This window comes from Fulmarus glacialis, unplaced genomic scaffold (assembly GCF_000690835.1).
Source record: "Fulmarus glacialis isolate BGI_N327 unplaced genomic scaffold, ASM69083v1 scaffold14624, whole genome shotgun sequence".
Lineage (NCBI taxonomy): Eukaryota > Metazoa > Chordata > Aves > Procellariiformes > Procellariidae > Fulmarus > Fulmarus glacialis.
Genome location: NW_009210112.1, coordinates 151,707 through 170,199, shown reverse-complemented (window position 1 = coordinate 170,199; position 18,493 = coordinate 151,707). Strand labels below are relative to the sequence as shown.

General features: G+C 38.2%; 1 protein-coding gene across 1 annotated transcript in view; it reads left to right on the top strand.

The window, feature by feature from the left end:
- Positions 1-4,110: 4,110 nt before the first annotated feature.
- KLHL32 (kelch-like family member 32) overlaps positions 4,111-18,493 on the top strand; it is a gene marked incomplete at its 5' end in the record, with an annotated part of 62,473 nt that continues 48,090 nt past the window's right edge. Inside the window, 2 exon segments of the mRNA XM_009577075.1 lie at positions 4,111-4,133; positions 4,614-4,737. Of these exon segments, the coding sequence (XP_009575370.1) occupies positions 4,111-4,133; positions 4,614-4,737 (147 nt within the window).

The window sequence follows — 18,493 nt, the reverse complement described above, 5'->3', positions numbered from 1 at the left end:
AGTTTAGTGTCTTTAAAAGTGTCTGGATTAAATATAATGGCCTGCAATATACACAGAATAGATTAAATGATCTAATTGTTCTTTCCAGATATAAACCTCATGAGACTCCATAGATGTGATAGTTAATCTGGACCTTACCTTCTCCCTTAGGATGTAAGTTTTTGTTGGGAAGGACAGTTTAAGGAGTTTCTTCCTCACTCTCTTTTGTCCATTACTGCTCTCTTTGCTACGACCATACAATTTTTTTGTTGGCCTATACTGATTTGATAGTTGTAGGGGGGCGGGAGGCATTAAAAGAGTAGGAGGATGTTCTCAGTCTGGGCAATGTGGAGGTGGGGCATGAGTAGTTGTCCTTGAGAAAGGACAGTGGTTCATATACTGCTCCTAGCCCAAGAAGCTGTAGCTGCTAGTTGCTCTGTGTTGCCAAGAAGTCTCCCAAAGAAAACTGATTGAAGATAGAGGCAAGATGTGTGATCCCAGTTAATCTTTTCCACGCTTACCCAGAGCACTAAGATGTACTGGTTGGAGGGGATGCAAGGTGAGTTGGGAAAGGCAGAGGGAAATCTTGGGGGAAGGGGGAATGAATTCCAATATTAGAACTGCTGCCCAGAGGGTAGATGTACAGGGGAGTGTTCAGGGCCATGTGCATCTGTGACCATGGGGCTGATTACAGAATTCCCTTTTATGCCTCAGAATTGTGCTTCAGAAGCTCAGATTTAATTTATGAAAGTTTCTAATTCTTGCATTTGAAGAGCAGCTTTCCTCAATATATCAATGAAGCATAAATGGATGCATTTCCATGTAGATTTAAAGTGTATGTCTAAGAAATGTGGATCTAAGAAATTGTATAATCAGCCTTTCTGGATGTTGTGAACTCACCATTCTGTTGCAAAGAAACACTAAATTTTTGCATCCTTTCTATCCCTTGCCTTACGGATCTGACCGCAAGAGGGAATGAACTGGATTTAGTGCGTGTTCTCTGAAGGGTTTGTGGGATGATGAAGAATGGCTGCCTTGAAGAACAGGATTCCTGTTTGAAAACACAGTTATTGTGGGGGAGGAGAAAAATAGCTTGACAAAGGAGATCAGTTTGAAAACGAGCAGTAAGTCACACCTGGTGGCTTGGGAAAGTAAGTCACTCAGGCTATCTGCAAGATCTGCCCATTGTATAACAGGGAGAAGGTATTTAAGCTGGTTTTCTTGGGTAGCATCACGGGCCAGAGGAAAGTTGAGAGCATAATGAAAATTAACACTCAGAAATAAAAGTTGAATAGAGGATTGATTGTAAGATGCAGGCAGGTGCAATACCTGAATTGCATCTAATTGATCAATATAAATATAGCACAGAAACCAGTCTTAAGATGGCACGTGTCATACAAAGGCACATCCAACACTGGTGAAGATTGCAAAGTTTGTCTGAAGTCGATGGTTTCAAATTACTCTGAGTTTCTGCCCTGATAATTATGCCTTGTAACCCCTGGGGTGAGGATGGAGTAGGGAAAATGATTAAGCTTCTCTCTTTAGTTTTCACATTAATAATTTGTGATGAATTTTGAAGGTGTGAATCCAAAGTAGATCTTAGTTTCTCTCTCCTTAATTTTCAATAAACATTATTCTGAAGACCTCAGAGCTATTGTTTTGAGGTTAGACAGAGGAGAGACAGTCACTGTGTGTACTTGTAGTGTGCATATGGTGGTGTTTATGTGCATTTACTGTTAAGATTCAGCTGGATGGCCTATATAGCATATAAACAGCTATTCTGGTAATCAATAAAAATCAATTAATTGTATTAATATATAGAAGCTAAGAGGTGTGAAATAATTGTGAATTACCCCAGTTTCAGTAGAAGGAAGGCTTGCACTATTTTCTTCCTTCTTTAGTTATTGTTCTCTTTTTCTTGCGGGTTTCCCCAGCATGCAGTTTGCTGATGGTGAACATTTAGCATAGATGAATTAGTATTTTTGCCTATATCCAAATGAGTATTGAATAAAAATTCAGATTGTTCCATTTAAGTCTTGGGAAGAGACAAAATAGACTTTCCTCAGTTACCTTGGGAAACACAAAGGTGAATATGTTATCTCAGAAGAATAAATCTTGCATGGTATAGGAAAGCTGTAAGAAATGGAAAAACATGTAAAAATATGTCTGCCACCTTGAAATGAACTTTTGTTGCTGACTGTGCAAATCGCCTCTAGGTAGTAACCAGTCACCCTCCTTGCCTCTTGTCCAACTTCTCATCTCATAATGCTACTAGTATTATTTGTAAATGGATTGTTGTAGCTTTAAAATACATTAATATTATCACAGTTAAATATAGTTTGTCTATGCCTACAAGGTAGTAATCTGCTTAGGGTTCTGGTTCTCTTCATATTGTGTCTTTAACAATGCTAAGCTGGTGGCTGGCACTTAGTAAGTAATATGACATCAGATGACAACTTCCTCAGTGTAGATGATGTCTGAATAACAAACACTGCAAGGTCTAAACCAGCTTGTTTTGTCAGTCTGACCCTGAGTTCTCACTTGAAAATATTTGACAGTGCTGCTCATTTTTTTTAAATATACCTATTGGAAATATTTTTGTAACTGAAATCCTTTCTAGCTTTCCATTGAACTACCTTTCGTCATGTGTAGCAACCTCATTAGCACTAGCCAAAAACCTGGATTGTGCTGGGCCTGATTCTCATTTACATTAAGATCCTTATGTGTCTTTCTGGCTAGATAAAGAACTTTTATACAGCATGTAAATTACATATATGTTAACTTAAAACCTAGTATGAATATATATATAGTGATTTGCACAAGCTTTAAGCATGTCACACACCGACAGAACTCAATGTAAATGAGTTTTTGATATAAACAAGAAACAATCTCCTTCTCTCCTATTCCTAATATATCCATTAATTTGGAAATAATTTGTGGTTTTGCCTGAAGAAATGCATACATGTTCTTTTCATTTCCCTCAAAAACAGTTTAACTGCAAAAGATGCAGATGGGTGTCTTTCCTTTTTCTTGCCATCCTCCTTATTCCACTGTATTTGAGACATATAAATGATTTTCTGAGATAAAACTAAATTGTGTGGGCAGAAGAAAAAGGATTTGAATAAAGCTTTACTTTCCTGTGGAGCAGTGAGAGACTGACCTCGTGTGGTGTGAAACCAAAGTTGCAAAGGGAAAATACAACAGGCATAAAACTCTGAGTATCTTTGAAAAATTAATTTTTCTCATGCATTTCTGATTTTTGTTGGATGCTGCACCACTTATATTTAAATAATATTAGTTTGGATAGTTTGTAATGTGACTACTCATAAGAAGTTGACCAGTGTCTGTATTCCCAAAGACTTTTTTGTGTCCTGAAAGGGATGTTCTAACAAGCTGACCCCAAGACAGCAGGCTAGGAGCTGAGGCCTAATTATCTTGGCTGCTGCCTGTGCATGATTTTAATTGAAGTGAGTAGGAGTTTCATGTGAGCAAGTGGCAGGATAATCAGTCTTGGTTTCTAAGCCCTTTCTGGCACTTCCCCATCAGCATGCTTACTCTGTGCCTTCACAGCCTTGCTCTGTAAAATGAAGACAGGGGTTAGGAAAATTATGAAGTGGTACCATGCAGAATGGGAAGGGTGTTCCTGTATATTTTTTACAAGCACGAATAATATTAATTCTGGAGACTTCTGAGTCATTTCTGTTGGCCTGATTCATCAGTATATATGAAAACATCCAGGTATATGGATAACAAAAGGAGGTTCTGTTACTTTGAAAAGTCTCCTTTTTAAATAAATAACATGCATTTCGTTTTACAGGTTTTAGGGGTAATGTGGCTTATGGACTCTCACAGGAAAATCTGCTTAAAATCCTGTGGGCAATTTAGGTGGACTTTAGAAACTCTGTCCCCATCCTGCAAAGACTTCTCTATATGCTTAATTTTACTCTTTCTGTTCATAGAATCATAGAACCATTAAGGTTGGAAAAGACCTCTAAGATCATCGAGTCCAACCATCAACCCAACACCACCACGCTCACTAAACCATGTCCCTAAGCGCCTCATTTACATGTCTTTTTAAATACTTCCAGGGATGGTGACACTACCACTTCCCTGGGCAGCCTGTTCCGAGGCCTGACCACTCTTTAAGTAAAGAAATTTTTCCTAATGTCCAATCTAAACCTCCCTTGGCGCAACTTGAGGCCATTTCCTCTCGTCCTATCGCAAGTTACTTGGCAGAAGAGACCAACCCCCACCTCCCTACAACCTCCTTTCAGGTAGTTGTAGAGAGCAATAAGCCCTCCCCTGAGGCTCCTCTTCTCCAGGCTAAACAGCCCCAGTTCCCTCAGCCGCTCCTCATAAGACTTGTGCTGCAGGCCCTTCACCAGCTTCGTTGCCCTTCTCTGGACAGGCTCCAGCACCTCCATGTCCTTCTTGTAGTGAGGGGCCCAAAACTGAACACAGTATTCGAGGTGTGGCCTCACCAGGGCCGAGTACAGGGGCACGATCACCTCCCTCCTCCTGCGGGCCACGCTGTTTCTGATACAGGCCAGGATGCTGTTCTTTGTGATGACTTAAATGTCCGAAATAACAAAGGCCTATATTATTTTCTACAAGTACTCTGAGTTTTACATGACAAACCTTCCATTTTCTTCTTTACAGATCCTCTTGGAACCAGGGGTGATACAGGATGTCCTAGCAGCTGGGAGTCATTTGCAGCTGCTGGAGCTTCTCAGTCTATGTTCTCACTATCTCATTCAGGTGAGGCTTCTCTGCCTGATTATCAGCTATTTCTTTTTGGTAATCTTTTGTTTCAAGCCTAATTTCGCTAGGAGAGTTTTAGAAGAATACCTGGTGTAACCTAAATGACAATAAACTGGATTTCAGGAGACCTGAATTTTGAGTGTAATTAGGGTATCAGTTTGTGGTAGGTGCTTTCTCCTCCCATCCATTTTGTCCATTTCAGTCCTGAAAAAAAGGATGGTCTACTGATTAGTAGCAGCACATGGGAGTTTGATTCCCTCCTTTACCAGAAAATTTGCTTTCTTCTGCCTCAGTTTACCAAATGTTAGATATTTCCCTATTGCGATCCTGAGTATTGTGAAGCATTCAGATGCATAAGTATTCACAACAGAATGTGTATTGATGTGTATTCCAGGGCACTGCTACCTCTCACTGAAGGGGTAGGACTTATTACAATGGCACCTTATTCTCAACTGGCCTTGTGCCTGTAATGCTGATAATATTATCAACATTAGGGCTGTCATTATGAAGCAAAAAATACGAATCCAGTAAAATAATTTTTTGTGCTTGGTTTGTATAGGAGATGGCTCACGATGGTAGCAAGAACATAGCTTTGATGCATTTCTATGAAAAGCCTTGTTAAAAAAGATGGCAATAGCAATTCTACAGAACTGTTTCCTTTTCTTTGTAATTTTTCAGTATTGTTTCTGAAATAGGGTGCATTGGCTGTATCTGCGCAACAGTTGGGCATGGAAATGCATGTCAGCACAATCCTTTCCCTATGCACTTGCCTTCCAACAGCATAACTGCCTTTGAACAGTCTGAGTGTGCTTGGCAGCACACTGAGCTACTGAGTACCGTAGGCATGCAGTATCTCATGTTAAGAGCTTCAGGATGTACTTGAAGGCTCTGTGTCTTATGGAGAAAGAGTCTTGTTCTTTGAGTGTTAGCCTTAGGGAAGCCTTCAAAATGTATGCTCAGACAATAAGGTGGTATTAATTTGTATATTATAGATAGATTAGAAATTTAAAGGAGCTGGTAGAGTACTGCAATTTGTATCAGCTTGTTTTCAGGAATGTAAGGAGGATTTAATTTTTCTGATAAAATAGACATGGAATATAATGGGAAAGATGGTTGATTTGAGAAATAAGAAATGTGAGATGCCAAATAAGCCACAAAACCATTTGGCCTGCCAGTTATCAGGCAGGCATGGGAAGGGGTTACTGTAATGAGAAAGAAATTAAAAGTCTAACACTGATAGTCATACAGTGTATTTAATGCCCCCCTAACAAATCAGTCAGTGTGAGCATGTCCCTGCTGCTTACATGCTCTGCCGTGTCAGAAATTGAACCAAAGAGACAATTGCAGCAAAGAAGCTAGGGGAAATACTAAAGAGTAGGGAAGAAGCTGAGTATTGTAGTGCTGGTGAGGTAGGAACATGAGAGGACTGCAGGAAAGGAGCAGGTACATGCCCAACGTAAGTCCTTCTACTGACTTCTTCCATGACGTGTGTTGAGTAGCCTCTGGCATTTGTAGCTCTTCCCTCAGCACCACCTTAACATTTTTAATCCCGAGGTCACTGCAGTGGAAAGACAACTGTAGAATTAGCAGTGCTTTGGATCTCGTCCTTGATGTGCAAGCCATAGTCGAACATTTAGGAACAGACTGCTAATGAATTAAAAAAAACAAACCAAAACAAAAAATCAACCCCAAAACTACACCACCCCCCAAAAAAAAAAAACCCTGCAGTGAGGAAACATTGCTGCCAAATTACTCTGTATTTAACAGACCAGTAAAAATTCTCTGGATGTGATGGTCAATATGCAGTTACTCAAATGATGTGAAAGAGCTCTATTGTACTCTGAGCAGTGTGCCAAGATAGGGTAACTGGAGCTACACTGATGTAAAAATGAAGAGGAAATGGGACCCAATATCCAGATTTACAATGATGGAGGTAGGGAATAAAATAGGGGATGAAGGGTAGGGAATAAGGAGAAGATTATGTGTTGGGAGACAGAGAGCAGTGGTAGTTCTGTAAAGTGTTTTTGAATCAGGGTCTCATTGTAAGGTTTTGAATCTGCATGGTCATCTGTGGGATGACTGTAGCTTACATCATGTCGGGCTCTAGACTGTATTTTACTCTTTTTACAGTATTTTTTATAAGATTCACCCCAACAAGGCATATCTGTAGACAGATTTGCAGTCTGAATAGATCACAGTAAGAATTTATCTGTCTTGTTTGTTCTGCAGAGTTGCAGTCCATGCAAGTAATCAACCTTGAGTAGTTGTGTAAGCCTTTTTAGCAGAGGTCAACAAGGTGCTGTACATAAAGACTGATATCTTTCAGGGTCCAAACCAATTATATCAAATATCTGTTTATGTTCTACCTACTATTGGGTGATTTTAAAAACATCTATTGCTTTATTTTAATACTACCTAAAAATAAAATCAAAGAAGGCTTCCTTAAAGCCACCTATCCTTGCTGCAGTTGGTAACTGGGGTGTCTTGCCACCCCACATGCTATGATGCAGATGCTGGGAAGAGAATAATGCTTGCCCTTTCTCTTCTTTCTGATGAGTCTGAGTGCTGCAGAGTTCTTCATTTACTGTACCAGTGAATTTCTTTCTTGCTGTTTTGAGTTGTTCAGATATCATGAACTTAGCTTAGTTTAGCATAAACTCAGGAAATAGGGTATGTGGGATCTAGCTGTCATTTATTATTGTTGTGTAATGATGACACAGAGTTTTAACTTGTTAGGATTGTCTTTAATTGTTTGGATTGGACTAGGCTTTTCCCGTATAAGAGTGCTGTTCTTATTGTTAGAGCTTGTTCCAGCTCTTCTCTTTCTCGAGATGTTCCAGCATAACAGTTTTTTGGAGCTCAAGAGTGTTTCATCTCTTCTTGGTACTTTTATGTGGGGCCTGTAATTATTTCATGGATTTCAATATGGATTTTTTTTGCTACAAATGCAATTGGCATGGCCCATACACTTATCTGTTCCAAGGCATATTTGTAGTCTGTGAGGTTCCAAAGAATGTGCTGATCTTAATTCATTGAAGGTGATTGTTGAAGTATCTTAATTGTTGAAGATGATTTGCAGTGCACTGGGGGCAGATTCACCTCCAGCCAATGCTGACTTTTATATTCACTGAATTTCCTCTCAGTTGTCTCAGAATAAACAAGATGTTATTTTGACTATAAGACAGATCCTCTGTCCTATAGAACAACCAGCTTAGAGCACTTTAATTTGTTGATAAATCTCAAAAAGATTTCTGTAACAAATTGTTTGAATCACAATTATGTCATTTTTATGAAGAGTTTTTGATCAAAGGAAATACAGAAAAAAGGAGAGGAACGTTCTTTCCCCCCACCTCCAATTAGGTAATATCCATCTCTAAGACGTTTATGATAGCATGACACAATGGAGATTTCTGACAACACTGCTAGTTTACTAAATGCGTTTTATCTATAAACTTCACATTATCAAATGTTCTGTAGCATCTAATGTTGATTCCATTTTCTCATTGGAAAATTCATTCTCATTTTGGATTGATAATTTACTAATTTTTATTTTAAAAGAATCGTAGATCATATTTTCTCTACTTGCAAACAAGAGAAATGCCTAAGCGTTCCTTACTTTAGGTCTCAATTCCAGCTTTGTGTTGTGTAGTCTTCTCCCCTTGCTTCAGCAGTGTCATATCTTGCATTATGATTACTCCCCAGCCTTTGCTGTTTGGGAGTTTTGTTTTTAGCTTCATTTGTAGAGCGGGACTTTTTTGAAGCCTGCTGATGTATTTTATTTGAGATACGTACATATTCATTAATCTCTCTGATCATGTTGTCTGCATAATTCTTAGGTACTTTAAACATTGAAACAAGGCTTGAAATTTCACACATCCATCTCAACCTAAAAAAATGGTAGGGCAACGTGATTATTCTTAGCTGTATTGCTGCTACATTGGTGTGGGAAAGCTAAGCTGAAGACTTGGGCTTTGTGTATCTTGAATTGTGCTAAGGTCCACGATCATGCACACAGCGTTTGCTTGCAGAGTTCACATCCAGTTCTCTAAGACTCTTGTTTCCTGAGTTGTTCTTCCAGCTCAGATTGATTGTCAGTTTTGGCTGAGGTTTTTCAAAGGAGGCTAAGGCAGAGAGCTGCAACCAACAGGTAGACTTTGTTGAAATATAATGGGAACAGGTTATCTGAATGTCTTGTTTCCCTTTTAAAAGTTTTAGCCTTTAGAGTTCCAGTGGACCATAACTGTCCTACTATGACACTGGAGAAGGCAAGAGAAAGCTAGTTGAAGGCTTTGAATGTGATGGAGACCTGAGAATGGACTTCTTAAGTGGAGCTGTAGAGAACATGATGTTAGGTAGTTTGTTTGTGATGACCTATTTTGCACTTTAAAGCTTGTAAATCTTCTGAAGGGTACATGATGACTTTATTTTTATGCAAGAGAATAAATGTGTTAAAAGATTTATTCACAACATAGAAATGTTTGTTTCATGAATATGTCTGAGTTATATAACTGATTGTAAATGTAAGAAGTTTTGTCTTTTTCCTCAGCTGTTTGTATTCAGTATCAAAAAGAGGCACAAACGGCAAATTATTTCAACAATCAAAGAGTCTTAATAAGGAGGGAATGCTATTGAGAATACGAGTTTTTAATGGAATTTCCTTGTACTGATCAATATAAACTCAATATTGTGTGGGTATAGCTTTAGTAATCAGTTTTTAAACCAGAGGTTGATGTCCACTGGCATTCAGAGACCTGGGGCATAAGATTGTCCATATTTGAAATCTTCAAGCTAAGTGATTTTTCTGTATTTTCTAAAGCTCAGTATTATGTTTTCAGTGGAGTTCTATCTGCCTCCTGAGTTACATTCAAGGTAATAACTGATAGGTGTGAGTGAGGGGTTTAGAAGTTGCAGAACTGTCCAAAGCCTGCTCATTTCTGAGAGGCAGGGCATGGCATGATTGTTAGCATTTACCCCTTTAACTTTCTGCTGCCGGATCAGGCACATTTTGTGAAGAAAAAATTAAGTTTACATACTAGACAGAGTCTGGGATATTATTTATGTTACGTTTATTGGTTAGACAGTTGCGTATTTTCAATACAGCCTTATTAGAAGTGGTGTTAGCTAACTGTCCTTGTACTCAATGCTGGAAATAATTTCCTATTCTCACAGTAGCTAGGAGCAGCAAGTATAGTAGTCATGAGCAGTGATCCTGATTGCCATTAAAGTTCCACTGACTGTTAAAAATTGTTCTTGGGATCATAAATGGTTTTGTGTCAAGGGAAGTTAAAAGTTTGATGCCAATTTTCCCATTAGTTTTAACTGCATTAAGTTTCCTGCTAAACGGTAAATGTACTAGGTTACCTTTTAGAAACTTTGTTACAGTGGATAGAACTCTGCCACAGGTATATCTGCCCACTTGCTACTGCTGTCGGTCGTAGCATCTTTAAAGAGGGCTAATTTAAGCTGAAAAGAACATTTTAGGTGCTTAAAATGAGCCTGAAAAAACACAGCACTGTACAACAGCAGTCAATTGGAATTTTCTTGGAGCTGCCTCTGTACTGTATGCTCTGGATTCTTGTATACAAAAGCAGACAGTGAGCAGGATCAGGCCCGGAATGCAAAAACTAGATTAATCAACTCACAAATGATAAAATAAGACCTTCTGGAATAATTCTTGGTAAAATTTAAGCAGGCAAATTTCTTGGGTAAGGCCATTTGATTTTTAACCTTCTACTGTAATGGTCAGTCTAGGCTTATAAAACAAAACTTTTTCGTGGTGTACGAGCACTTAATGATCTGGATCTTTTCTTCTACTAATTTTAAACTATTTGAATGTGTTTATAGATTGAAATATGTTAACTGTTTTTAAAAGGAAGAAGCTACAAATGAATCTGCCTGTGGAATTAAAAGGAGCGTGCATGGTTTACGTATGTGGTGGGGCTAGAGCTTCAAAGCTATTTATTTTTCTTAAACCCAACTTCTCTATTTGGAACAGTGCCAACAACACAATCCCAACTTTCACAAAGATACACTCCTTTAGAGATGAATTAATTCTTACAGCAGAGATTGAGAGCATCACCTTTGTATTGCTAGAAGCCCCAGGTCAGTTGGGATTTTAGCTCCTGGGTTTTTCATATAAAGCAAATTAAACTGCTGGAAAAAAAACCTAAAGGTCATCTAGCAACCAAGGCTTGCCTTATTTTAACTAATACTGAGTTTTTAATCTAAGTACATGCATGCACACTCTCCACTACTCTACTCCCCCAGAATTAGAGTGGTGTTTTATAAAGCCACCACCATCAAACTTGAGTCTACCAACTTTATCCTGTCGTAGAAAGAGTGACCTTCCCATACCAAGAATAGAAAGTAGACAGAAATAATGTCGTCTTGCATTTTGCTAGTTTTCAGTGCTATGCAACCAGTTGTTGCTGTGCTAGCCTGCTATTTTCAGAAGGAGCATGTTTTGTCAGCTGTTGAGTCATTGAGTTATTTGCAGTCATTAGGAAAGTTCTTGTACAAAGCTCAAAAATAACTTTGGGAATTTGTCTCCTCTCTCTCTTTAACATACAGATACATTACAGAGATACAGATTTATATATATGAAACGTGAATGCACTACTGAGGATTCCAGCTTAGAATGGGACTTGGGGAAAAAAATGGTGGTGATTTTCTCCATTTTTCAGTTGGTGTCAGTGAGGAAAGTAAAAATGTTATACCCAGTTGCTTTGAATCCCATTCTTACTGTATTTCACCTGCTGCTATTTAGCTGTGATGTGATAGTGGATATTCTGCTCCTGGGGTGTTAACTGTTACAGAAAGTGGTGCAACTATGGTCAGGAACCTGCCGGCTTTGTTGTGTTCTGCTTTTCCCAATGAAGTAATAGTTGGCAAAGCTGAATTGGAACTGCTGATGGATGTATGAAAAAATGATGCTGGAGTGTCTAGGTTTACTATTGCTGGCAAGATTAAAGCTCCCCAGCTGTATAGCTAGTTGTATGATACACATTGCTGGTCTTCTGCGTCAGAATCACAGGAGAGGTCACAAGTTGGGAAGAGGCAGATACTGCTATGTCTTCCTTCTCTTTGCAATTTTTGTCAGGAAGGCAGAGCAGCTTTGATGTGTGTTTTTAAATAGGAACAAAGAAGCTGTATTGCTTCACTGTTTCCCTCCCTGCCCTTCTCATGTTTTTCCTAGCCAATGTGGCCTCTTTACCTGACCTTTTTGTCCCTCAGCCCCTAAAAGATTTCTGCTTCTGGAATCTTTCTAGTATTTTTATAAAGCTGTAATCAGAGGCTGATGAATCCCAGAATGCTTAGTGTACAAAATTCTTTGTTTTTATTACCATCTGATCAATACTAATGTTTTATGTCCCCCCATCCCTCCCACCCCCCAATGTCTTTAGCTTCTAATTCTCCTTACCAATTGAGGCAGCTTAGATGTATGAACCCCAAAAATGGCATTATTTGTAACTGGGTAGTGCAGCTACCCTTATCTGCAGGTGTCCTCGGCAACATGCCCAGCTAGCAGTCTGGCAGGAAAATTTGTTTGATTGCAAGAGATGAAACCTGAAAGGCTGAATGGCTGAACTGGAGTTGAAATAAGGCAGTTGGGACCCTTCCTCCCCAGGCATGGGCAGCAGGTGGCAGTGTGAGTCCATAACAGTTTGAACAGATAAATTCAAGCTAAAATCAGAAAAAATGAAAAGAAAAAATTATTTATTTTTACTCCGTATTAGTCTTCTGACCTAATCAGTAAAAAAGTCATTATTCACACAACACTGGGCAATATGCATTGTAATTTTTAACAAATAATAGGAAACTGTTAATGTTTTCACAGGAAATACAGTTCTGTCTTGTGCGGCAATGGTCATTTATCACTGCACTTTGTGAAATCACTCATTTGTTCTAATTTGAATGTAAATGACTCTAAGGTTTTACAAATAAGGTGACAGACTCACATAAATGTAATTGCAGGGTTCATCTCTCTCTTTTTATATATCACTCATTAAGTTATGAATTAAATACATCGTATTAAACCAGGGGCATGTCCAATGATGATATTGTAATGGCAAATTACTCTATGCTATTAGAGGTGTATTTTTTATTCATGGACATTAATTTGTCATTAAGCGGCATTAGTTTAGCACTTTTATGTGGAAGACGTGACCTGAAAGAGGAGACTTACAGCTCTAATGTGAAAGAACAGGAATACAGGCACCAGATATACAGAGCTTTTTTTTTTACCTCCTGTAAAGAAGCAGAGGGACGTTTTATTTAAATTTGCTTTGATCTAAAGCAATTTGAGTTGTGTTAAGCCATTTTAGCAAAGGTATTTCTGAAACATGAAAATGCTTTGGTTATAAAGTATTTACCAATATGGGAAAAGCCAAAATGCTAAGTACAAAATGGTGACCATAAATCATTTGTAACCTATGAACCTGAAGAGAACGTCGGGCCTGAAGTGAGTTACAATTTGATTTTATCTCAGAAGTATCACTATGGTAGAGAGTTAATTGTCCATCTTTTCTTTCTCTGTACTGGCTTAGCCAAAATAGAACTGATTTTTTTCCTTCTTAATTATAAAGTAAGTCTCTTTTACCTCCTCTATACTTTGTGTTTTTAAACACTCTATTATTATTTTCACAGGGATCAATTTCAAGTTTGAAATGTTAAGCAAAAGCAGAATATTTCTTAAGAAAATGAATGGGAAAATGTATTATTTGATGGAATTTGAGAGGCAACTTGGCACTTGAAGTATTAAACTGGAGAAAATAGTGAATGACTTGGTCTGCTCCGCCTTTAAAAGATATTAAAAAGACCTTGTAAATTTTATTTTCATTTTACAGTCAGTTTAATAGAAGAGACTATCCTTTCAAAACCTTGTTTACTTAATGGTGGAGATGGACTGAAGTCATAAGGATCCAAGTTGATACATCCCCCAGTCTGGCAGTTTTTGCATTTTAGACTTTTCTTTAAACCGTTTCTCATTAAAGGCTAAAAGTCTGAACTTGATATAAATCTATGTAGTTGATTCCCCATCACCCCGGTTATATGTTATGTTTTTCTGATGGTTTAATCATTACTATTTGATCCGTCTATCAGAACACTCAACTAGTGTGTTGTGCTAGTTAAGAAAGATTTGTAATGAAAATGACCTAAGCCCAAAGTATATGTAAGTAGTTTCAGAAATGGAAGTACCCCAAATTGTCATCTAGTTTTAACTACTCTTAAATAGTATTTCAGTACTTAACAGAGAAACATTTTTCACTGAACCATTTCAGTTTGTAGGGGAGAACAAAGAAGGTAACAAGCTCTATGTAAAGCTGTTGATGTTTTCCAGTAGATCTCTTAGCAGCGGTAAATGAAACAGCATTTTAGCAGGTTCCATCCTTTATAGTATTTTGTTTGCACAACTGCATCAGAGTAGAATTTGCTAGGGAACCAGTATCTTACTTCAAAATTGTGATGTAAACTAATTCTATTTAAAACAAAAACTCCATTTCTGTCCAGGGTATTGAACAGGCCTTGAACCCAGAATGAATATAAATGTATACATGCTGTCTTACTGAATCTTCAGCCAATATGTAGTCAGAGCTTTGAAAGTTATAAATTGTCCTCATTCATCTCACCAATTCTAAAAACGAAAGATACAAACCTAAAGATTAGTGATATCAACAACTTTATTAACCATCAGTAATGTCCTGCAAGTGTGTTATTCCAAACTGAAAAATGTTTGTAACTTTATTCACTTGTTTTCCTGTGTAATCTATTCTAAACATCTGTTTATTAGTTTGGAGAAAGTTGCTGCTAAATTTCCCATCTGTTTCAACAGTCTTAAAGAATTTGTGATTTCTACCACAGAGTATGTCTAGCTGCATAGGTGGTATTGGATCTTGAATGAGTTAAACCAGGGCTTTTTTTTGTGGTTCAGCCGGAACTGAGCTGGTAACACATGGAACTGTCTCTATAGTAATCTTTATAGGAGCTGTTGTGCCCTCTGGGTTAGAGGGATAGTAACATATCGGCTGGACTTACCTCGTAAACACTTTGACCTTTTGTGAAAGTTTCTAAAGCCACTCAAAGGAGGTTTTTTCTAAATTCCATTTCAGTATTGTCTCCTTGTTTACCATAAGCCACATCTGTTCTAATTATATAGGCAAAAGGCCTTGAATTTCCGTAGCATCCAAGCACACCGGTTTATCACAGGGAAAGTATTGTAGTAACCTCAGGTATGTTCAGCCCCCAAAACACATTGGAATTGGGATTCCCACTGATTTGAAATAGAATCATAGAATCATTAAGGTTGGAAAAGACCTCTAAGATCATTGAGTCCAACCATCAACCCAACACCACCATGCCCACTAAACCATGTCCCTAAGTGCCTCATTTACATGTCTTTTTAAAAACTTCCAGGGATGGTGCCCCTCCCCCTCCCCTGGGCAGCCTGTTCCAAGGCCTGACCACTCTTTCAGTAAAGAAATTTTTCCTAATGTCCAATCTAAACCTCCCTTGGCGCAACTTGAGGCCATTTCCTCTCGTCCTATCACGAGTTACTTGGCAGAAGAGACCAACCCCCACCTCCCTACAACCTCCTTTCAGGTAGTTGTAGAGCGCGATGAGGTCTCCCCTCAGCCTCCTCTTCTCCAGGCTAAACAGTTCCAGTTCCCTCAGCCGCTCCTCATAAGACTTGTGCTGCAGGCCCTTCACCAGCTTCGTTGCCCTTCTCTGGACAGGCTCCAGCACCTCCATGTCCTTCTTGTAGTGAGGGGCCCAAAACTGAACACAGTATTTGAGGTGCAGCCTCACCAGTGCCGAGTACAGGCATGTTGTGGACATGGAGAAAGCGGGGGGGACAGGCCCAATGTCCTATGCCAGGCCTAAAATCAGTGTTCATATATGCTTGTATTTTGTTTTTGCCTGCCTCACAATATTTTTACTCATATTTGCAGCATAACCATCTTCATGGGGAACTGAAGTATGCAGGGAGTATATGTATGCACTGGTGATGTCAAGGATGTGATACTGAATGTTTACTGTAACTAAATACTTGGAAGTATTTGACTACCTAGATACTGTTGTGAGTCTTAACTTGCATGTGTATTATACACCACTGGTAAAAAGTCCTAATCAAGTTCTGGACTCATATAGCACCATTCAGCCCTGGACCAAAAGTTGAACAGATAATGGAACTTCTTAAAAAGGAATCCAACAAGTAGCGAAAATGATCAGTGTGTGGTGAATATTTTGGGGTGGGCGAAGACAAACAACATTAGGTATATTTAACCTTTGATAAGCTGTTTTTAGCATTTTGCTTTTAGGTGTAGTTGAAATTTTTGAAATTTGGATGTTTTAGCAACATTTCTTATTAAAATTTGTATTTGAAAAGGAGTAAATTTTGTAACATTGCATGGAATAACCATTGACTAAAACCTTTTTCAGTAAGCTCTAGTTCATTTTTAAAAACAGTGACTGTTCTTGTTAGATTAGCTGCAGAAATACATTCTTTTTGAAGTAACTGAGCTATGTCCCTCCTCTAAATGCCCTTCCAATTTTCTGTTAAAGGGTGTCTGGTTTCACTTCATTCTGATTGTGTTTAACAGCGGATACAGAAGGGCCCTTCATATACTTCAGGATTTTGAGATACTGGCAAGCGTCTGTAGTTGTGAACACTTAGAAATTGGGCCTACAATGATTTATTCTGCTTTTAAAGATGGTGCCTTCAAGGTGAAATCTTGAAGCCAGTGAGAATTTCATCATTTGGTTACGTGTCTTAAATATATGATGCATTGATTAAATATTTTTCTCTTCTATTGGAAAAAAAGCCTTGGTGGTAAAGCATAGAATTCTGACCATTAGCTGTTTGAGATTCGAGGTGGGGAAAGAATTATTTTTCATTTTTGGTAAGAACTGCTAGAAACTAAGTGAACAAAAGTCATCATGATCTTTGAAGGCTCATGCCTTCCTGATACTTAGCACCTTCGGCAGTATGAACATTCACATGTGTTAGTTTTGGGAGGACTTGTGGCTTGTTTGGCACTACTGGAGGTCAGATGTAGGAAATGTCAAACTGGATATTGAGTCAAGGTCCATTTTCTACATTTGGGCTTTACCCTTTCTAGGTTTTCTGGTTTTGAGAGTCAGATTTATAATAATTTCTGACCAAGAGAGTGATAAATAATGTAAATAATGGTTAAAATACAAGCAAATCCCCCTTGATCCTCACACATACTGAATTCTTTTTTTTTAATTCAGTGGTGCTTTCGGAATTTTTTTCATTCTTTTACTTTTCTTCCCGTATGTGGACTACTACTATCCCTTTTTATCCTTTTTAGCTCCTGGAATCAGTTCTGATTATTATGTAGTAAACCTACTAATCAGCACAGCTCCTAGTCATGGGAAAGAGAGATGTTCTTTTCACTGCATAAATTTAGGGACAGTGTGTTGTAGAGGGTTTTATTTTACTGAGACATAATGCTTATATAAAACATGTTACAGACATTTTGCTGATATATTGAGCTGTATAAATAACTTTAAATTGTGTTTAAGTTGGGGGTGGGGAAGAAAAGAATTGTCTAACTACTAGAGCACTGGAGTGCGTTCAAGGAATTTAAGATTATGGTTTTTGTATCTTTTGCATCATGGGAAATCTTTTAAATTATTCTTCTGCTCCTCCTTTTTTCTCTGTAAAACGAGAATTTGCCTTGGTTTAGTGCTGTGAGCAAAAAAATTCTCAGTGATTTTTGAGCTGAGGTCAGATATTGTAGGAGCATAGAGATACCTGAACAAATAACAGTTCTCCAAATAAAATGTTGCCTTTTTATCATTCACCTACTTATAATCAGGTTCTTTTAACTGCTGAGTACCCTCATATCTTCCTGCAGCTGCAACAAGTCTCTTGCTCTTCAGAGGAATGTGAAACCATATGCCCTCAGAGGTCAAATTGTGCAAATATTTCCTTCCTTACCTGTACAGACAACTGGCAAAAGCCTTGTTTTATTGCAGTAATTTTTTTTTAATGCAGAGTTGCAAAATGTTCGTAATCACTCTGCAAAGAGTCCTGTACTTCCTAGTCCAGTGGCCAGGGTAACTTTGATCCTACATTCATGAGCCAGAAACTGTTTTCTTAAAATTTGGTCAGAACTTTTTTGCTTTCGTATATTGTCTCCATTTTATAAATATCTTTGCTCAAGATCAAATCTTCCAGGAGTCTTTCTTTAAAAAACTAAGTTGAGCACTTAAATCTTGTAAGGTTGGTTTTCCAGCCTATGGTATTTTCATATCCTTGAAGTGTGGACTTCAGAAATGGGACCACTATTTGAGCAGTAGCCTTAAAAATGCGATGTTGAAGCAGCAAGAGGATTTGTTTCTTTTATTGGACAGTACTCGGTGTGCATTTTATGACATGAGCCTTTTTTTTTTTTGCTGCACTGTTCTGAGAATTGATGGTGCTATTTATGACCACTTCTTAGTGCCTCCTGATGACCTGTGAGTGTTGTTCCAAATAGAGCCTGGTATATTTTCTGTATCAGCTATGTTACGGGTTCTCAGATATTTCTTTTTTTAATGTGATCACTTTGCCAGGAAAGCCAGGCAATATTCATATTCTGTCATTCTCATAATTTGTTACCCCACTGCTTTTGCAGAGTGTTCTCTGCGCAAAGGCAAAACTTGCCATTCTCTAGTTCAATTAAACTGTTAACAGTATTGGACCAAGAATCAATTCCTTGAGGACTTTGCTGGAAAAATTTACACT